At 34.3% G+C, this 22,853-nt stretch overlaps 1 protein-coding gene across 3 annotated transcripts in view; it reads left to right on the top strand.

The window, feature by feature from the left end:
* The window catches only part of VPS50 (VPS50 subunit of EARP/GARPII complex), a 130,417-nt gene that overhangs the window by 24,385 nt on the left and 83,179 nt on the right, over positions 1-22,853 (top strand). For all 3 annotated transcript variants that reach the window (XR_008296834.1, XM_053218452.1, XM_015066526.3), the window contains 8 exons: positions 1,182-1,235; positions 2,064-2,134; positions 2,821-2,938; positions 3,022-3,057; positions 4,232-4,314; positions 18,709-18,751; positions 20,497-20,595; positions 22,229-22,369. Coding sequence is in view for 2 of the 3 variants with exons in the window: in XM_053218452.1 (XP_053074427.1) it covers positions 1,182-1,235; positions 2,064-2,134; positions 2,821-2,938; positions 3,022-3,057; positions 4,232-4,314; positions 18,709-18,751; positions 20,497-20,595; positions 22,229-22,369 (645 nt within the window). In the remaining variant the exon portion in view is untranslated. The remainder of the gene's footprint in view (positions 1-1,181; positions 1,236-2,063; positions 2,135-2,820; positions 2,939-3,021; positions 3,058-4,231; positions 4,315-18,708; positions 18,752-20,496; positions 20,596-22,228; positions 22,370-22,853) is intronic.

Below are 22,853 nucleotides of genomic sequence, written 5' to 3'. Positions count from 1 at the left end.
AATGGAGATAATATAGGGAATGCACTTAGTACGCTGCCTGGCACAGTGCAGATTAACAACTCTATCATCTATTTTAAACTATTTATTTATGTATGTATTTTTTAATACATTTTGGTAATGTTTATTTTTGAGAGAGAGAAAGACAGAGAGAGAGAGAGAGAGCAAGCAGGGGAAAGGCAGAGAGAGAGGGAGACAGACACAGAATACCAAGCAGGCTCCAGGTTCTGAGCTGTCAGCACAGAGTCTGATGTGGGTCTTGAACTCATGAACAGTGAGATCATGACCTGAGCCGAAGTCGGATGCTTTACCAACTGAGCCACCCAGGTGCCCCTATTTTAAACTTAAAAAAAAACAAAACAAAACAATTTGGTAAAATTAGGTGAGTTTCTGTCTGGGAACATCTACACATATTCATATGTATATAAATTCAAAGGAGTTAAAATCTAGAAGGATGAATGCAATAATTGAATGTATGTGTAATGCTTTGTTCTCAGTTTGCTTGGGAAGGGGAAGGGAAACTCAACTAATTGAGTTTCTTGAGCATCAAGGCTAAAAATGTCTTGGATGTGCCATGCTCCATGGTACCTGTAGTGTAGCCTAGTAGGTGCCCCTGAAATTGTGAAATGAGAGTCTCATATTCAAAATCATTATAATTCTAATTTGTATAACATACTAACAATTTTCATGGAATTGACCAAGGACACCTTAGGTATGTTCATAACATTAAAAAAAAAAAAATCCAAAAACATGTTTTCCAGTTTTCAGAAATAGAGGACCAAATTACTGTTTGTCTTTTTATGTGGTAGAGGGTCTGAAGGGTTCAGGATGATCTCTGTTTCCCAGATACTGTCTCCATAAATTCAGCTGATTAGATATTTATCTTATGTGTTCATCTTTTGAAAGCAAATCTTGTGCCCTTAAAGATGTTATACTTTTGTACATACTAGTTAAATCAATTGATACTGATATTATTAATAGCAGTAATGACCATTTATTGAGTTTCTATTAAAGATTAAGTACTGTGCTCTCTGTTACACCTCTTTTACTAATTTCATAGCCCAAAGCATGCTAGAAGTTATTGGGAAGACCTATGGAATATTCTTGCAAAAATTCAAAATGTAAAGTGGAATAGGAAGCATGTGGCTTTTTCTTTTACTTCCTTTGATTGCATGTTTTTATAGGTCTCTAAAAAAGTAGCAGATTTAATCCTTGAAAAACAGCCTGCTTATGTAAAGGTAGGATGATATTTGTTATTTTTAATAGTAAAATTTAAAAAATGCTTTAGTGACTTATACTTGAAACTGTTGAAGTAATTTATTGTCTTGTTTGTAGTTATTCTGTAGCAACATATCGACTCTATTTGGGGTGTAGGAGGGCCTTTTTATGTATGTTTTTCTCTCTTATTTGGGGAATTTACCAAACTGAAGAAGTGAAAGTTTTATTGATGATTCTAAAGCAATCTTTTTGGTTTGTTCAAACTTTAGAAGGCCCAGTGAAAATTGCTTCTGTGTACTTTGTAACACATAGATCATTAATAATGACTGCTCAATGGCAGTGTAACAATCTGTCTTTAAAATATAATAAAATTGGAATCTTATAGCTGAATCTATCTTTGTATCTGAAAATCAGAGACTTCAGAATCCATTGAAATATCCAGCACTGTTCAAATGAAGATATCTGTTGTCATAGCATCTTAGCAAACAGAAATCATATTTGTCATATCCTTGATTATCTCCGGAAGTTCTGTTGGGTAGAAACGTTTCAGTAGATGTATTATTAGTACTTGTTTATGCTTGTAAAATGGGTTTGGTCTAGATTTCCTTATAAGCAATATTGACTAAATATTTTATCATATGTTATTATGAAAATCATTTGGAAGTAGTCATTTTAACTTATTTTGTGAAAAATATACCAACAACTTTTAAGTTTAGGTATTTTTGTTGCTACTTTGTTTCCCAAGCAAGCTTTTCTTTGAAACCCACTAAAGTTTTTGTTAGAGTATCATATGAATAATTAAAAAAAAAAAAAACCTCCAACAATAACCTATACCTAATTTTCCTTAGGAACTTGAAAGAGTTACCTCATTACAGACAGGTCTTCAGTTAGCTGCTGTCATCTGCACAAATGGGAGAAGGTATTATATTTGATGGTATTTTGTTTTTTAAGATGGAAAAACATTTTAAGAAAAATTGCAAAACTATTGTTGATAATTGATTTTTTTATTATGAGTATGTTTTTTAGAACACCATTCATTAACTGAACATATATTATGATTTAAAAACTGCACTGAGAAGGTATGTGTGAAATGAAATGTCTGTAAGTCTAGTTATGGCTTTAACATACTACTGTTTTTATATTGCTTAGGTTAGTGCTTCTCAAAATATAAGGATCAGTATTTTTTTCTTTAAATTTCCAACTTATTAGACTATTTTTATAAAATGCAATAAAAACAAAATTCTAAGAAAATAACAAAATAACCAAAAATATATAAAATATAGTCTCAGTTTTTTAATTATTAATTCATCAAACATAAAATCATTATGTCAGTTTTTGCTCTAAGTGGTTTTTTAATATTTACTCTCAATTTCTGTACTTTTATTGTGATGAATAAATAACAATTTGAGGATTGGCACCAGTCCACCCACCATGCTTTGAGTAGCACTGGTTTAGATTGAGCCGTTGAATAAATTTGTCAAATAGTAGTCATAATCCCTGGTTTTAAGAGTAATCGAGGATACTACCTCATCAGTTGCCTACTTGTTCTGTGCAAATAGTATTCTTATTATTATAGAAAAGTATAACTATTCTTCACTTTTGCAGACACTTGAATATTGCCAAGGAAGGTTTTACTCAAGCTAGTTTAGGCCTTCTTGCAAATCAAAGGAAACGTCAGTTGCTCATTGGACTTCTGAAATCTCTGAGAACCATAAAAACATTGGTATGTACAGGTTACTATTTAAAAATTAAAACTTAATTTTATGGTTAAAACAGATTTAACCTTTGATTGTTGTTTTTCTTCAGCAAAGAACAGATGTGCGCTTAAGTGAAATGCTAGAGGTAAGTAAACAAAATTTGAAAATTTTGCCATCTTGATGATATTAAACAGAAAAATTATAGTGGAAAACATTCAGATGTACATTTTTTTCAAATTGCTATATGGCATAAAGAACATTTTTTAGACATGTAAATTTACTTGCTCTAGAGCATTTTTCTATTGACATTTCATTTAGAAAAATTTATTTGGGAAAATGTTTACTTTGTAGCATTGTGGGAATGTTAACTTCAGTCACCCAAATAGCAATAAAATTATCTTTTGTATCAAATATATAGTAGTGATTTAAGGAATATATCATACTTGAGTTATGTTTGGTATCTCATATATTAATCGGTTTTCTGAGTGAGCCATCTGTAATCCCTGCATAACTTCTAAACTTTGAATTGAGAAATGTATGTGAAAATTTCATTTGGGGGGCCCCTGGGTGGCTCAGTCGGTTAAGTGTCCGACTTTGGCTCAGGTCACAGTCTCACGGTTTGAGAGTTCAAGCCCTACGTTGGGCTCTGTGCTGACAGCTCAGAGCCTGGAGCCTGCTTTGGATTCGGTGTCTCCCTCTCTCTCTGCCCCTCCCCTGCTCATGCTCTGTGTGTGTGTCTCTCTCTCTCAAAAATAAACATTAAAATAATTAAAAAAATAATAATAATAATTAAAAAAAAGAAAATTTTATTTGACATTAAGTTAGTGTTTAGGTGATAAAAACATTCCAAGGCTATTAATGAATATTTCACTTTTTTCTAGTTTTGTTTTAAAATATTTATTGGTTTCTTGGTGGTAGGACTGTTGAATGTTGATTACAAGTGAAATTCATACTGTTTTGAAACATTTTATGTAAACATTACTGAAAGAAGATATGTTAACAGTTAAAGAACAGCTTCCCTGTGAAGCATCTTGTTATTCTGTATAGGCTTTATCTACCTGTCATGATCTTAAAGGCTGTTACTGTGTATATAAGGGTGGAGAATATTTTATCTACACATACATGTTAGGCTTGGAACTAGTTGTCTTTTTATATTTTATTATTTATCTATCATTGGTATTCTAATCCTTATTTAAGAGGAATTAAAATTTTCTGGTTCTCTAACTTTTGGATGGAGCGTAAACAGAGATTAGTTGTTTTTCAAGGGAAACATTTTAGGAAAAATGTTCCTGTCTAATGACTTCTATTGTTATCTTAAGGAGGAAGACTATCCAGGAGCTATTCAGTTGTGCCTGGAATGTCAGAAAGCCGCCAGCACTTTTAAACATTATAGTTGCATAAGGTAAGGTAATGTAAAAATTTTAAAGCTGACTCTATTGCCAGTTTTTAACATAGGAGCTAGCTGTGTAACATAGAATGTTAACAAACATTGAAAATTAACATTAAGTGGTATGTTCTGTTTTAACATTCTTGTTCATAAATGGGCAGTACGATGAAATTATAAATAATAATTCTTAAGGTGGGAAAGATCAGATACTTTTTAATCCTAGCCTTTCTTGTCACTTCATTCAAACTCTTTTATATATATATATATATATATATATATATATATATATATATATATATACATATATATATATGTGTGTGTGTGTGTGTGTGTGTATATACATATATTATTTCCAGTATATGGAGTAGTAGAGAAGAATAATGTATCTGTTTACGTTTCTCTTGAATCTCTTGGGAATTTTTCCTACTTAACTTTGCCCAGCTTATAAATATTGAGAGTGTTACCACAGTTTGTTTTTCAGATCCAGATGGTTCAAGTGTTTGGCTCATCCTGATAAGAATTATTTTGGAAAACTTAAGTGTGTTTTAATTTTATGTAATAACCATCTTTGTCATATTTAAGTGATTATGTATTTAAGGTGTTACATCTTTAGTTATTTATAAAATGTACAATGTTAACATGGCCACTGCAGCCTTTGTTATTAGTTCTGCTTTATTAATGGGTTTTTGGTCTGCTTAAAATGAAGGTTTTGCATTGCTGGTGGCAGTCCCTTGGGGAGGCTCAATCCCCAGGTGTAGTTTCCATCATTCCTCTAAAACCATCACAAATAAACATACACTGTAAGTAAAATAGTGTGCTTGCCAAGCAAACCCAGTTTCAAATTAAATTCATACCTGTCCTAGAATATACAGCCCCTCAGTCTCACCTGTATGGAAATTCTGGCCGTCATTGAACATGATGCATTGATGTTGTAGATGTTGATTGTTAGTATCTGAAAAATAAAAGGATTATGGTAGATGAAAACATTAATATAGCTTTAATTAAATTTTTTCTTTTAATATACTCCCACATCATAGGTCTCTGCAGGATGTGGGAAAGAAGCTAGCAATTTCCCTGCAAGAGATGCTATTTAAATATTTATGGTATTTTTTTTTCTTTAGTATCGTGCATACTGAAGCAACACTTTTTATTTGATTAGGAAATGCATAGTTAGGTAGTTCCAGTGATATTTTGTTTTTATCCATTGTGACACTGATTAACTGTCACTATTAAAAACTTTGATTATGTTATTTAGATTTTTAAAATTTAAATTGAGTGATTAGAGAGTTAGCTCTGATATGTTGCATGTATTTGACAATTTCTAACAAGGCTTTCTGGGTCCTGAAGAGCATAGCACACATTTAGTTTGTTTTGTGGTGATCAGTTATAGTGAGAGCACTTATGTATGATTGGGTGAACATAATTCAGATGGTTATACATTACTGTTTATTATATGCCAGGTGCTTTGCTTTGGAATTGGCTGAATAGTGATGAATTACACATAATGTAATCAGGATAAGGCCGAAGGACTGAAGAAGGCATAGTGGGATGAGGCCTTAGGGAGATGGGAGTGGAACTTACAGGGGAAGCATTGAGATCGAACTCTCCTTAGAGGTCAAGACTAAGGGGGGCCTGAAGGAGGGGCATAGGAGTTAGCTAAGACAAGGTATGAGGGTTGTAGATAGTACATTCTGAGTATAATGGTGAAATCTTTGTTGCAGAGATAACAAGCAAAATGAGGATTGAAAATATCTATCTATTGGATTTATAGCAACAAAGAAATCATAGCTGACTTTGTTGGGACAGTTTGCTTGAAGCAGAAGTATAGGATGAGGAAATTTTATAAAGAAGGGAGATGTGTAATTGAGGGGGGAAAGCTGAATATCTGAAAATCTATGGGAAAGTGAGAGGTTGAAAATAAAATAGAGAACATAATGTGTGAAGGCGTTGTAGGTATTAGAGTAGACTTTAAAAAGGTCACCATCTATTATAATAGGAAACTTGGTCGCAGGAAATTGAGGTAGCAGGTGACATGTGTTGGCACTTTGTTTTCTTCAATAATGAAAAATTTTAGCTGTGCTAAAGTAATTTTCTTACTTGATGAGAGTTAACTATACAAAATGTTTTTTAAATAAATTTTTATTTGGGCTTTTTAAAGTTAGCATGAAGTGGCTTCTAAGTTCTTTCTCATTAAGGTATGTAGTGATATATGGAGGAGGTGTGAATATAGTTATCCAACCTGGTAAAAGGTTGGAATTGAAAAGATCTAGAATGGTGATTTAAAGTAATAATTATTTTATTTTAGGGAGTACCTTATATAAGAAGCATGCTGTGTTTACGCATGTGAATTGTGCATGTAATAATAATAAAAGTTTGTCTTACTCTCTTAAAATAGGTAAAAATACATGCAAAAATGTCTTAAAATGTCCTAAGGAATTAATTTTACCTTAGGCTTCCCAGGAAATCTGTTAAGAGCTGTGTTTTTATCTTAGTGATTTAGTGACAATGTCAAGGGTGGCTCAGAGAGCTTAGCTATTAGTTAGAATTCTTTGGTAGTCATGGCAGCCGCTCCACCAGAATTCCTCTTCCCACACACCAGTGCCGTTTGTTTTGCTAGCCACCATTCATCCTGCTCAACCCAGTCCCCTTTTCCCTTTACCTCTTGTTTTTTACACTTTTGTTCCTAGTTGGGAGAGCATGAGAAGTTTGTTCACTTCTGGTAGATAGTGTGATATGGGATATAGTGACAGTGTTAGTAGATGTGTGGGTCAGGTTGAGTCCACAAAAATGAAAGGAATTTTATTCTAACTTCCTTTTATTAATTAGATGCATGCTTTTTATTCTGTGCATTTATTTTCCTATCTGTTTTTCTTTTTCCTCTGGTATTTTTATTTTATTTTTTATTTTCTTAATTTCTTTTTTTAGTTTGGAGAGAGAGAGAGAGAGTGCAAGCACAGGAGGGGCAGAGAGAGATGGGGACGGAGGATCTAAAGCAGGCTCTGCACTGACAGCAGGGAGCCCGATGTGGGACTTGAACCCACAAACCATGAGATCATGACCTGAGCCACAGTTGGACACTCAACCAACTGAGCCACCCAGGCGCCTCTCCTCTGGTCTTCTAAATACAATACTGAACCTGTTCTTGAGCTCTCTCATTAGGATTGTTCAGACATGATTGATCAACACTTTCAAAATTCATTTAATTTACCTGGAGATGTGGAATTTAACCAAAGGCAAGATTTAATCTTTGCTTGTACCTGAGTGAATCCGAGTGAAAAATCAGTAACTAGTTTCTGACTATTTATACTCTCATTTTCTTTAATATTTAAATTTATTTTCATTTCTGTTGATAACTAGAGAATCATGAAGTATCTTCTCTTTAGAAGTGTCCAGAAGAGAACCACCTGTGATGCAGAGCATTTCTGGACTCTGGTGTAATTTTTTTAAAAATATATTTTAAGCAAGTTCATATGCACAATGTACCTGTTTGTCCACTTCTTAATTTTTTGGAGGTGGAGTGTATGTTCCTCTTTTTTTTTTTTTGCTAGTCACATTGCTCTTTTATTGGAAATAAGGTTTTTGGTAGATGGCAGAGACCCTGTGATCTTAGGAGTAGATTACATAGGGCAACTGAGGGCTAACTCTTATGATTCTGAAAGCAGGAAGAACATGTATTTGCTTCTGCATAAAGAGCCCTTCACTATATTGTCTCAGGTTATATGACTGTGTAGTTTAATACACACAGTACCAAGTAATACAATGTACCCAGTAGATTGAAAACTGGAAGAAAACGTGTACCCCTTCAGTACCTTGTATTTTCCTTTAGATACGGTATGTTTCAGCATCTTTAATAAAAGATACTATAGCACCAGTTGTGTTCACTTTTATAACTGACAGGAACATTTTTACATTACTTGACATTTCTTGAGTTGATCGACAGAATCATATAGTTGGGATTTACTGGGAATGGAAATCAGAATGTGTTTAAGTGTGTCTGCGAATGAAGCATTTAACTTCTTTTTCACTTGAAATTTGTCTAAATTAGTTTCAAGAAAAGTTGTTTTTAAAAGTCAAAACTGCTTTAGTTTTTTTTTGTTTCATTTGAATGAAACTACTTGAGGGAATCTGAGAGCATTCTGGATTATGCACTGAAAAGTTTGTATACCATCAGAACTAGAGTATCTTTGTTGAGTACTGTAGCATAGGCACATGTATTTAATTTCTCAAAATCTTTGGAATACCCTTCCCCCCTCCCCCTCAGAATATGAACTTGGCAGTTGAATGAAAATTTTCGGTTGTAGAACTCCTTTAAATAAATCATAAAATAACGAACACAGCTTTTGGGTACAAGTACAGTGGTACTGTAGGGACTATGCTTCCCGTGTTGCCCTTCATTCCTTTCTAGCAAGACGTCATGCTCTGTCTCTGTTTAGGTTCAAGCAAGGGGAACATAGGAGTTCTGGCTGGGGTGGCATTTGAACAGTGAGTATTTCTGCTAGATCATCAGGCCAGCTAGTGAGACCCATGAGTAGATCTGGAGTACTAGTTGTTCGGTCAGCTTGGGCCGAATAATCCATAGCATGCTATTCTCATATTGCCTGTACTCCTTATCTTTTTATTTAATTTTCCTCTGTCTCCCTCCCCCATGCTGCGTCATTTTGAAAAAATATAAAGTAAATCTAATAGCAAAACATAATATTTAAACAAAAGTGTCTTAGGAGCACATGGGTGGCTCAGTCGGTTAAGTGTCTGACTTCGGCTCGTGTCATGATCTCATGGTTCCTGGGTTCGAGCCCTGCATCCAGCTCTTTGCTGACAGCTCAGAGTCTGGAACCTGCTTTAGATTCTGTGCCTCCCTCACTCTCTGCCCCTCTCCACCTTGTGCTCTGTCTCTCTGTCTCTCTGTCTCTCAAAAATAAATAAATGTCAAAAAAAAAATTTAAACAAAAGTGTCTTAAACAAAAGGTGAACTGTTTCTTTCTGCCCTACCCACCATTCTTTTTCCTACTCCCTGGAGTAAACTACTTTCACAGCTTATTAGTTTTTTTTCCCAGTAGATTTCATTGTAATTTAAAATACTGTGTCAAAGTATCTTTTTCATGATTCATCATTGTAGATAGTTGTTGATTCTCTGTTTACTCATATTAAAATTCCATTAAAATATAAGAATTTGGTATACTTCCTTCTACTCCTCTTCTCTATCTTCCAGGTTTTGTTAGTGAAACAGTTATTTTTATTTCATCAAGTTTGTAAAATTTATATTCTTTTTGCAGCTATAATTAAATCTTCTGTGTTTTCTCGGTAGGTTACTTCTAAAAAAATGAACCTAATAGAAATTGTATTTCTTGTATTATGATTATATAAATATTATTATGTGCAGAACTAAGTAGAGTGTTTGGATTTATTTAAAAAGTCATTTTTTGTCTCTATGTGAAAATAAAAATCCATTGGTGGTTTTTTTTTATTTGTTGAACATTTTTCACCTTTTTTAGGTCCTACTCAACTGTAATATTTCCTTTTTTACATGTTTTCCTTTGTCTTGTTTTGTTACAGTTTTGTTACAGTTACCTCTTTAAGATTTTTTTGTTTGTTTGTTTTGATATGGGATACATGGGCAATACATCTTCAGATTTTGAAGAGATGTTAACTTAGTCCATACCCATGATTGAAAGAAAAGTTATTTTTTTCTTACAAAATGGAACACATTGCTCAGTTGTCCATCGGCCTTCTGTTTGTAGGACAAGGTCAGATGCTGTTCTCATTCTTATAAATAGTGTCTTTTTTCTTTTTTTAGACATTTTAAGGATTTTTCTTTTTATTTGGTGTTCCAAATTTTACCAGTTGTCTAGAAAAGTCATCTGTGTCGGACACTTTACTTCTACATGATGAGACAAGAAGGACGTATTATTTAAGTTGCTACGTTACTTGTTTTACCAGGAGCTTTTGAAATGTGTTTGTTCTCTAGGAGCTTATAATAACCGGCAGTTAACGGACAGGACTGTGGGATAATATGCCAGTTAAGAACACAGAGTACATAAACAAAAGACCATCAGAAATGTTCATGCTGTGAATGGCTTACTTTCTTATACCCCTGCAAGAATGGAAATATTGACATCTGTAAGAGTGTGAGTAGAAGCTAGGCACTGTCAGCTTTGACAGCATTGACTGTAGAGTAATTCTAAATTAGATTTGTATAAGGTTTTCTTACTAAAGCTTTATTTTTTAGCTTTTAAAAATTGAATCATGGTAACGGTGATAGTAATGGTGGTTGTGATAATATTTAAACATTGTTTGGACTTTTGTATGTGTCAAGCACTGTACTAATCATTTCCCATACTTTTTCTTCCTTGGTGTTGACAAAATATTCCACAAAGGTATTATTATTGTCTCTATTTTATAGGTGAGGAAATTGGTGCTTTGTAAAATAAGTGACAGAGCCAGGATTTAAACTTTGGTGTCTTGGAATGCAGAACCTGTTGCTCGTAACCACTACTACATTGGGGCGCCTGGGTGGCTCAGTCGGTTAAGCGGCCGACTTCGGCTCAGGTCATGATCTCGCGGTCTGTGAGTTTGAGCCCCGAGTCGGGCTCTGTGCTGACAGCTCAGAGCCTGGAGCCTGTTTCAGATTCTGTGTCTCCCTCTCTCTGACCCTCCCCTGTTCATGCTCTGTCTCAAAAATAAATAAACGTTTAAAAAAATTAAAAAAAAAATAATTACTACTACATTATACCATCTAGTAGTGTGCTAACTGTTATATATAGCGGACGCTCATGGCTAGGAGGATGATTTTTTTAAATCTGCCCCAGTAGCTGAGTTAATTGTATTTTTTTCCCAAACCTGTTTCTACCGGTTGTATTTGTTATCCGTTATCGTATTTATGTTGCTTAAGTAAAATAAACTAAGGAAAAAAGTTTTTGAAAGTAAGTTAAATGCATTGGAAAACAAAACATATTGTTAAAAATATGTTTCCTTTTGAATTTGTTTTGGATGAGACAACTCATAAAAGTTGGGGGATATAAGGTAACTAAATGTGATTTGGCATTTGGATTGTTCCACATTTGTCTTTAAATTCTTCCTCATCGTAGAGAAATTGAAACTTGAAATTATGGACAATTTATTTGTGATTTGGCTCATGTAAGACTAAGAAGTTAAAACTCTGCTCAAGAGAAAAGATTTTGGCTCTAAATCAGAAGTGGGTAAATGAATTGCAGTTATACAATTTTTGTTAAAACGTTCAACATACATGTAAACATACATACACACAACATACAAATATTCCCATTTTAACTTTGATTAATTGACCAGCTGAAAGGTCTGCTGAACTTTAGCACAGGGTAGGCAAGCTTTGTCTTTAAGGAGCCAGATAATAGTTTAAGCTTTGTTAGGCAGTAAGGTTTCAGTTTGCAACTGTTCACCTCTGCCCTTGTGGTCTGAAAGTAGCCATAGATGGTATGTAAACAAGTTCATGTGTCTGTTTTCCAGTGAAACTTTATTTAGAAACAGGCTATTGGCTAGATTTGGCTCCTGGGCCTGATCTCTGCTCAAGAATTATAATTCATAAAGTTTAGAGATGTTTTGAATATCTGTAGTATTCTTAGTAGTGGACTCAGATTTCTGAGCAGAGTGAGGACAGAGATCTGGGTAGATTCAAAGTGATCTTAATTCTTTTAACAATCTGTTCATGGTTTGAAGGACCACGTGGAAATTTCCTGGTATCTCACCATTGTTGGTTTAGCTTCAAAGTGTTGGAAAGTCAGGTTTTCTCTGCAGTATGTTAATAAACTCTCTGCCAGCTATGAGTAAATTGAAACCACTGGAATAGATCTCTGATCTAAATACCTGAAATATCCAGGGTCCATGGACACATAGTGTAAGCTTGGAAGTATAAATTTTACTCAAGCTCATTTTAAAGTTTTAGCACTCTACTGAATCATACACAAAGATGTAGTAATTGGGTAACTGGTATTTCGCATATAATCTTAAAACTTTAGAGCAGGAAGCAACCCTTTAGATATAGCACACTTTTATATAGGAAACTGATGCCCAGGGATATTAAGAGACTTGACTTAAATCATGGCTCATTAATAACAGACCAGGGAAAGATAATTAAGATGCTAACTACCTCTGTACCATGTTGTCTCTTGTGTGGTCAATCTTGTACACAATTTTGATTTATATGCAGCCTTTCCAGGACTTGTTCTTTGAGTGTGTATATTGTAGATCAGCTGTTTAAAAGAACAATGTTAGGTAGTTATTTATGAATATGTTATGTTTAATATCTTCTGTAGTGATGTTAAAAATGCCCCCTCAAGTTCTTTGATTTATTCTATTCAGCTTGCAAATAGCCTTTAATAGCTTTTAGCCTTCTATCTTAGAATTGGTAATTTCTTTTACCATAATGTAGCTTTTATTTATCCAAATGTTTATGAATAGATCCTTTTAGCATACTTTCATTAATTGACTGAAATGGCACGAATTCATATTTATAAATGATGGCTAAAGGTCTTGAAGGCTGCACGGTTAATATATACACTCCTTAATCACCTACTTTTTATGTATGTGTTTTCAATTAATAATAAATTGTTGTCAAAATGCAGTTGTAGATTCTGAAAACATTTTAAAGCCAAAATGTTTGATTTAAAGATTTTCTATTTAAAGTCTTATACATACTATTTACATTACCATGTTCACATTAACTCTTAATACATAGGATATAGAGTCATTTTAACCATAAGTAATAGAAGCACTAAAAGCATCCAGATTTATGATGATTTCATAAATACTAAAGTCCATTTTTTTCAGTTGAGGAGTTGAAATCATTACTCTCACCTATGAATGAGTTTAGATATATTTCTTTTTCTCCCAAACTCAAAATACTCCCTATAAGAATATGTTTACCAGCTCTAACCTACTTACGATTCCAGGTATTCTTGCCTCTCTGTATCTGTGTCTCTATCTTCAGCCATAGGTGAACTTCTGAGCCCTGTATGATAGAGGAGTAGAACTGCTTTAGTTCTGCTTATTTCTCTTTTCCTCTTCCTAAGGCACCCGTAGACCCAGACTTTAGTGCAGTTCTTTTTCTTCTAAAACATTTTCCCTTCTCTTTTTCTATCTCTGTAGTTTTATTTATTGAGATAGAAAATAGGGGCTAAAGGAATGTTGGGAAAATTTCACTATGTTTGAATTGCAAATTTGACTCAGCAGTGAGCCAGGCTATGAGTTTAGTTAGTCCTGGAGATTCCTGGAGAATAAGCCACAGTCTTTGCTAAGGGAGACAGTCACAGATATTCCCTTCTATAATTCGGTATGTTGGAAACAGAGTATTATGAAACTGAGGGGAACAGTCAGCAGGGGAAGACTTCCTGGAAAAGATGACATTTGGATGGGCCTGGAAAGACAGATGGACATTTGTGAGTGAGAAGAAGAGAAGGTATGTTCTATTTCTCATGAACGTTACATACAAGTAGAACAGAGGGTGTGAAAGTCTGGGGGTTATTAGGGGAATTGCACGTAGTCCAGGTCCCTGAAATGTAGGCATTAAAAAGTGACGGGGAACTTAATTTTTCATGTCATTGTTCAGAATCTTACATGCTATATCAGTTTGGGGCTTTATCTTTGGTTTAATGGAGAACCTCCATGGATTAACGTGAATTCTACTTTAATTAGGAGCTGCAGATTCAGGTTGGTAACATGAAGCTGCCAGATGTGAGTAAGATAGCAAGAAATGGTCCTGCCCACAGGAGTGGTCAGGCCTTGTCTGAAGCCTTTCATGTATAAGCTATTTGAAAAATTGTGTCTGCCAGATCAAACAGAATACTGCCCAAATCCAATCTGAAATTAAGACCCCTGCTCAAGCTATCCCTGAGAGCTTTTGGGAGGATGTTGTATAATGTTTGGTATGCAGTAGGTTGATGGTGTTTGTCAAATAAATGGATGATGGCTTGAAGAGTGGGTGTGGGTATCGTGTGCAGAGATTCGTTGGGAAACTATTAAGGTAATTCAAGCAAAAGGTGATAGTTCTTGAGTTCGGGCACATAATTGAGAAAAGAGAAGCATAGAGGGATATGAGAAATACTGAAATGGTAGAATTGGCAGGATTTGATTATCAGTCACATAGGAAGCAAAGGAAGAATTAAAGATGACATGGAGATTTCCAGCTTGGATTGAATGGGTGGTGATGATATAAATCAAAAGATGATATAAATCAAAAGACAGAGAACATAGGAGAAAGAACAACTTGAGGAATGTACTCAAGAATGTATGTTTCAAATATGTTCCAAAGTACAACTTGAGAAGATACTGACTTGGCCGGGGGTGGGAGGTGGGGTGGTATTGCTGAGAAACTTTAATTCTTTCTAAGTGCCAAGGTACTTATAATGACTGTCATTTTTAGTGTGTTATTTTGGGGCCTTTAAGTCTCATTTTCTTTCATTCATTCATTCATTCTTTCATTCATTGTTCTTTGGACAGAGATTGTCCCAGAATCTTTTTTTTTTTTTTTTTTTTAAAGGAAAATCTCAGTCTTGCCTACAAATATCCCTTTGAATATGTCTGTGGCTGTGTATGGGTATTTTTCAGGCATAAATCCTTGTTAAAGACCTTAACAGTCCTACACTGTTGATTGTCAAAGTGTATAGTTTTGCTCATTTTGCAGGTTTTACTAAAGTAATCTCCAATTCTTGACTTTAATCAAAAGTGTGCTTATGATAAATAATATTTGTAGAAAATTGTCTAATTTCTCTGTATGTTTAAACATTTATCCCTGAGACCATCAAAAATGGGTACTTGTGTTACGGGTTTTACTATTCTGACAAAGTGCTTTATATCTATGTATCTATATCTGTATCTACATATAAATAACCGCGCTGGTGTTATTTTCTCAGCTTGCATTAAAAGGCTTGGTAAGAAGTGAATGCATGGAATCCATGAATCCATTATTATGTATTCTGTAAGGCTATTAGGAAGAGTGTTGTGCCTTAGGAGATAAAAGGTCATTGTTCCCTTTATAAGGACTCTGGTAAAATTTTCTCTCAGAACTTAAATGCCAACAAAAGTAACTTCTGTTTGGGTTTTTTGGTTTTGGTTTTCCCTTGAGTATTTTTGATATTATGGACACCAAATTGTATACTTGGACTCTCCCTATTTGTTTTGGCTGGTAAGACTTTGAGAGTCAAGTTTATGAAGAGATTAACAATTGTAAAACAATACCTTGTATATGGGCACCTGGGTGGCTCAGTTGGTTAAGTAGTGTCTGACTTCGGTTCAGGTCATGATTTCACGGTTTGTGAGTTCGAGCCCCACCTTTGGGCTCTGTGCTGACAGCTCTGTGCTGACTGGTCGGAGCCTGGAGTCTGCTTCAAATTCTGTCTCCCACTCTCTCTCTGCCCCTCGCCTGCTAATGCTTTCTCTGTGTCTCAAAAATAGATAAACATTAAAAAAAATTCAGAAAAGATACCTTGTATAATTTTTGTGTACTAAATTATACCTTTCACTTGCTCTATTTTATTTTAGTTTGCCTTAATTTTCTTTGTTAAAATACTTTCTCTATGATTGTATTTATTTTGTTAGATATCACAGATCCTTTTTAATAATGAGATAATTCAAATAATTTCACTTCTGGTTTTTAGTTTTTTTAACTGACTTAGGAGGAATTAAAGGGAAAAATCATATTCAAAATCATATTCAGTCACATAACCTACGTGTATAACTAGATAAATTCTTACAAAGTAAACATAGTTATGTAATTATGTCATAGGAACTGTTACCCCAGAAACTACCTTCTTGCCTAATCCCAGTCATTATTCTCTCAAGGTAACCACAATTCTAGCTTCTGTCATTAAATTTAGTTTTGCCTGTTTTGAACTTCATATAGATATAAATGGAATCATATAGTGACTTCTATATAGTGGACTTCTTTTGTCTAATACGTCTTTGAGATTCATGTGATAGCATTTTCATTGCTATAGTATTTCATCATATAAAGATATCACACTTTATCCATTTAATTGTTTATGGACAATTGTGTTGCTTTAAGTTTTACTTGTTACAAGTAATGCTGCAAGGGTTATGTATGCATTCCTGTAAGATATGTATCTAGGACTCCCGGAATGTAAGTGTGTGTTGAGTTTTGGTAGATGTTATATTTTTTCAAAGAAGTTGTATCAATTTTCCATTCCTCCAACATTGAACTGAGTGTTCCGTTTGTTCTGCATCCTGGCCAACATTTGTTGATGTCGCCTTTTAATATTTTAAAAATGTTTTTAGCCATTCTGGTTGTTTATTATGGAGTGTTATTGGAGCTTTAATTTGCATTTCCTGAATGCCTACTTGAAGTGCCTATTATGTGTTTATTGGCCAGTCATCTCCTTTGTCATGTATCTGTTCAAGCCTTTTGCCCCTTATGTTCTTCTGTTTGTAACACACTCTTACTGCTGTGACTTTATAACCTTTACACATTTTAGTATATGCCTTCCAACATTGTTCTTCAAGATACTCCTTTTTTTTTAATATATGAAATTTATTGTCAAATTGGTTTCCATACAACACCCAGTGCTCATCCCAAAAGATGCTCTCTTCAATGCCCATCACCTACCCTCCCCTCCCTCCCACCCCCCATCAACCCTGAGTTTGTTCTCAGTTTTTTAAGAGTCTCTTAAGCTTTGGCTCTCTCCCACTCTAACCTCTTTTTTTTTTCTCCTTCCCCTCCCCCATGGGTTTCTGTTAAGTTTCTCAGGATCCACATAAGAGTGAAAACATATGGTATCTGTCTTTCTCTGTATGGCTTATTTCACTTAGCATCACACTCTCCAGTTCCATCCACGTTGCTACAAAGGGCCATAGTTCATTCTTTCTCATTGCCATGTAGTACTCCATTGTGTATATAAGCCACAATTTCTTTATCCATTTATCAGTTGATGGACATTTCGGCTCTTTCCACAATTTAGCTATTGTTGAGAGTGCTGCTATAAACATTGGGATACACGTGCCCCTATGCATCAGTACTCCTGTATCCCTTGGGTAAATTCCTAGCAGTGCTACTGCTGGGTCATAGGGTAGGTCTATGTTTAATTTTTTGAGGAACCTCCACACTGTTTTCCAGAGTGGCTGTACCAGTTTGCATTCCCACCAACAGTGCAAGACGGTTCCCATTTCTCCACCTCCTCTCCAGCATCTATAGTCTCCTGATTTGTTCATTTTGGCCACTCTGACTGGCGTGAGGTGATATCTGAGTGTGGTTTTAATTTGTCTTGCCCTGACGAGGAGCGATGTTGAGCATCTTTTCATGTGCCTGTTGGCTATCCAGGTGTCTTCTTTAGAGAAGTGTCTATTCATGTTTTCTGCCCATTTCTTCACTGGATTATTTGTTTTTCGGGTGTGGAGTTTGGTGAGCTCTTTATAGATTTTGGATACTAGCCCTTTGTCCGATATGTCATTTGCAAATATCTTTTCCCATTCCGTCAGTTGCCTTTTAGTTTTGTTGATTGTTCCCTTTGCTGTGCAGAAGCTTTTTATCTTCATGAGGTCCCAGTAGTTCATTTTTGCTTTTAATTCCCTTGCCTTTGGGGATGTGTCAAGTAAGAAATTGCTGTGGCTGAGGTCAGAGAGGTCTTTTCCTGCTTTCTCCTCTAGTGTTTTGATGGTTTCCTGTCTCACATTCAGGTCCTTTATCCATTTTGAGTTTATTTTTGTGAATGGTGTAAGAAAGTGGTCTAGTTTCATTCTTCTGCATGTTGCTGATTCCTGACTATTTTTAACCATTTGAGTTTCCGCATAAATTTTAGAAGCAGCTTGCCAGTTTCCATATACATACATAAAGAAGAACCTGCTGGAGTTTTGATTAAAATTTCAGGTATTCTAGATCATTTTGGTGAGAACTGATAACTATATCAAAGGTTATAGTTTTTTTTACATGGTATATATCTTCAGGTATTTACATCTTCTTTACTTTAGCACAGTTTTGTATTGGATATGTTTTGTTAGATTTATTCTGAGATATTTGGTTTTTTGAAATGGTATTTTAAAATTTTTCATTATCTAATTCTTTGTTCCTAATATATAGAAATTGATTTTACGTTTGAAATTTTACTTTTTATCGATATTATACTTTTTAATCTTTAAAACTTGCTATCAGCTGTGAATTTCTTAAGTTCTTAGTTTTATCTACAGATTATTTAGGAGTGTCTCCCTATACAATTCTATTGCTGCTAGTAATGACTCTTTTATTCTTTTCTAATTATTACCCTTTTATTTTCCTTGCTTTATTGTACTGTCTGTAGAATCAGCATAACTTAGTTCTCTTACCATTTATTTGTGAATTTATGAATTATTTATTCAGCTAGTATATATTTAGCACTTAGTTTGTCTCTTTTAAAGATAGACAGTAACATCTAACTCTGTTTTATTTAATAGTGAATTGAATTCAAAGCTTCAAGATACTTTAGAACAAATTGAGGTAAGAAGGATTATATCATAAGTTATAATGTTTTTTTTCTTTTCAGAGGTTTTTGAATAGTACATATGAATCTTATGTTTTGACTTTTGTGTTATTACCAGTGTTCTAGATCACAACACTTTGTTTATTGTTTTTTGTTTGGAATATCTGTGCATGGTCAAGTTAATGTTAGTCTTCTTGTAAACTCAATAATGCTTTTGGAGTTTTGGGATCTGAAAATGGTATTTTGTATTTGAAAACACCATATCTGGAAAGATCCCCAAACTGTTAGTTATAGATAGGTTTTCATGTAAATTATAGACAAAATATTTACCATGTATTAATTATTTTTTTATTAACTTTTTTAGTTCAGTGAGCTAAGTTACGTAAGAATAATTATTGGCTGATGAATCCTCCTGAATTCCTAAGCCTTCTGATATTTCATACAGTTCATCAAAAATGTAGAAATGGAAAGGAAAAGATATGTCCTTGTGAGCATGAAGTCTTGCTTTTCTTCCTGCATTTATTCAGAGTTCATTGCTGTCTTTGGCAGTCATTGCAAAACAGCGTATTCGTTTAAATAAATGTAATTAGACTTATTTTTTTCTGATATTTTATTTTACTGTTTTCCTGATGAGAGTGCTTATAAAAATTGAGGCTGGACATTCAAATGACCTTTTTTGAAGGTAGTTTTTTTTTTTTTTTATCATAACTCCAATCATTTACTAATTATAAGAATGACAGTTTGATAAACATAAAGGTAATGCTTTTAAGTAAATAATCTCTTGAATATTGAGGACTTTCTTTTGAAAGCTCAGTATTTCTTCACTCACAATATATAATATTATTCTGTACTTATGTAGAGAATCATTATGTTACAATGAAATCATTGAAATAGAAATCCTTAAACAAAGTTCATGCATTTAGATATACCTTGAGGTATGTGCTTAGAAGGTCAATGTAGTTTTGTTGAGAATTACTTTTTAGTGATTATATAGAAGGACTTTTATTATTTTTTATTAGTCTTACAAAGTCAGTTCATACAATTGTAAGATTTTAGCAATTGCTTGAGGAAACATAAAGTACAAATAAAAATAAGATTCCTTTAGTTACTATTATACTGATTTGGTGTCCCTTGAAACACTAAGCATGGGTTTTTAGATACTCACATATTAGTAACATCTTAGTAGCGGCACCTGGGTGGCTCAGTCAGTTGCGCGTCGGACTTCGGCTCAGATCATGATCCTGCAATTTGTGAGTTAGAGCTCCGTTTTGGGCTCTGTGCTGACAGCTCAGAGTCTGGAGCCTGCTTTGGGTTCTGTGTCTCCCTCTCTGTCCCTCCCCTGCTTGCGCTCTGTCTCTCTCAAAAATAAATAAACATTAAAAAAATTAAAAAGAACATCTTAGGAGTGTCTGGGTGACTCAGTCAGTTGAGCCTCCGACTTCAGCTCAGGTCCTGATCTCATGGTTCGGGAGTTTGAGCCCCGTGTCAGGCTCTATGCTGACAGCTCAGAGCCTGGAGCCTGTTTCAGATTCTGTGTCTCCCTCTCTCTCTGCCCCTCCCCTGCTCGTGCTCTGCCTCTCTCTCTCTCTCAAAAATAAAAAACAGTAAAAAAAATACCTAAATTTGTTTTTGACTATTAAATCTAGTAGGATAGTAAATGTCTTTAGATATTAATTAAAAGTGAGAAATTAAATACTTTCTTCTCATTGCCTTGAAAACATAATTCCTTAACTGCCTCTTGCCTTCTCTTTTAATTCCATAGGAGCAGTTGGATGTAGCTCTTTCCAAAATCTGCAAGAATTTTGACATTAACCATTACACCAAGGTTCAGCAAGCTTATCGACTTCTTGGAAAAACACAGGTTAGTTTTGAAAGAATATTTACTTTTTATTAATTGGGAATCTGTTGATCTTTATGAATGCTGAATATATTTACTAATGTAGAGTGTCCTTAAAAAGTTTCATTTAACAAAGTAAATTTTTATGCCATATTAACATAGGTTCACATAGGCTCAGAGTGTATGGAGTGTAACGTTACAGAGGTTTGTTTTGAACTATGAAGTGTTGTGTCAGGTTTAATATTTTCACAATTTTATGTAGGTTTTTTTTAAAAAAGTGTATTATAAGATAATTCATTTGGAGAGGATGTGTAGTCTTGTACCTCAGCTCTTGGTCCTGATTGAGATTCATGGTTCCTAGATGGGCCAGCATGTTTCCCTCAAAGTGGTATGTCAACTTTTGTGTACTGTGTATGTTTACCTGTAAAATAGGTCCATTTCATTTATTGGATTTTTCTCTTTTTTTAATGCTTATTTATTTATTTTGAGAGAGAGTGTGTGAGAGTATATGTGGGGGAGGGGCAGAGAGAGAGAGGGAGAGAAAGAATCTCAAGCACAGAGCCCGATGCAGGGCTTGATCCCACACACTGTGAGATCATGACCTGAGCCAAAATCAAGAGTCAGAGGTTTAATTGATTGAGCCACCCAGGTGCCCCTCATTTATCAGATTTTTCAAATAATTCTTTTATTCTCCGATTGTTCTCACTTACCCTCATGGTGCATGGCTTTACATACTCTTACTGTTCAAGGGCTTCCTTGAAAAATTTGCAAAGGGTGTCATTGTTTGAAAGTTAATTGTACCATCTCCATGTATAGGATTATACATTTATCTAAAAAATAGCTAAATATGATAGATGTAAATGTTTTCTTCCCTTAAATGATCTCCTGTCTTAGAAGGAGATCTAAGAATTTACCCAACCATTTAAACTCTGTTTACATTTTAAAATCTGGATAAAGAAATTTGGTTGTTTACTGTAGTTAGTTAATTTGTGTGTCTTAGGCTACCTAGGAAAAATTACAAGAATGTAGATGCTTGGTAATTTTGAGAGACATATTTAAAGACCCTTAAAAATATGATCATAACGTCTAATTTCCCCCATTAGGCTAATTCTTTTACTTGTTAAATATTTATTAGTACCTACGGTGTGCATTGCTCCAGGCACCTCTGTATGAGCCCTCATGTGTCTTTTAGTGAGGGAAGCAGGATGTTGGCTGTAACAAGTGCTATAAAGAAATAGATATCAGCGTAAGTCAATAGAGTCAAGTACTGATTTATACAGGATGATCAAGAAATGGTTCTTTGAGAAGGTGACCATTGAGAAGCATCCTGAACAATATAAGGGAATGATGGCAAAGCAAATCCAAAGGTGTGATTATGCCTGACATGTCTAAGAAAGAGCAGGATGGGTACCAGTCATAAACACAAAGCAACAGAGCAGTGTTCATGATTCATCTTATCTTTAGGAATATGATGTTATGGTTACTTGAAGGGTTATTTGCAAATAATCAACAGTACAATTATAATTTTATGAAAAACAGTGATCTTTGTGCCTAATTTATAATTGGTAAAGATTTTTTTCTTATGTTTTTCACATCCATTGAAATTTATTTATTTTAATAACATGAAATTATGTTATATGTTTTTTTCTTTCCATAGACAGCAATGGATCAACTTCACATGCACTTCACTCAAGCCATTCATAATACTGTGTTTCAAGTTGTTCTTGGTTATGTGGAACTATGTTCAGGAAACACAGATACAAAATTCCAAAAGCTGCAATATAAGGATCTCTGTACAGTATGTAGTAATTTAATAACTGTTCATATGTCTCTCTTTTTTAGTTTTTAAATTCATACTCCATTTTCCATAGCACCTATTATTTGAAGATGCTACTGAAATAAAAACAAATATGTTTGCCAAACGTTTATTTTTTCCCCATATTATTCTTTTTCTCGTAATGGAAGATTCAGTCACACAAATGGTAAAGGTTGATGAGGTAGTATAGATTTATGGAGTGCAGTTGCTTCTAAATGGACTCTTTACTCTGTCATAGCTTCTTTTACCCTTTTCTCTCAGGCTCTTAATTCTCTTCTGTGATTGCATGTAAGGTCCTTCTAAAGCAATCATCTTTGCTGGTTCCCTGTATACACTTTCGGTCAGTCTTTCCATGTGTATAAATGCTATTTTTGTCAGCATCTGTAACCAATTTCTTTTCATTCTTAAAGAAACAGAGGTCTGTAGGTCATATAACCACAGGTGAGAAGTGAACTGAGTTGGGCTC

This window comes from Acinonyx jubatus, chromosome A2, assembly GCF_027475565.1.
Source record: "Acinonyx jubatus isolate Ajub_Pintada_27869175 chromosome A2, VMU_Ajub_asm_v1.0, whole genome shotgun sequence".
NCBI lineage: Eukaryota > Metazoa > Chordata > Mammalia > Carnivora > Felidae > Acinonyx > Acinonyx jubatus.
Note: the sequence above shows the minus strand (reverse complement) of the source record. Positions and strands in the feature narration are given on the sequence as shown.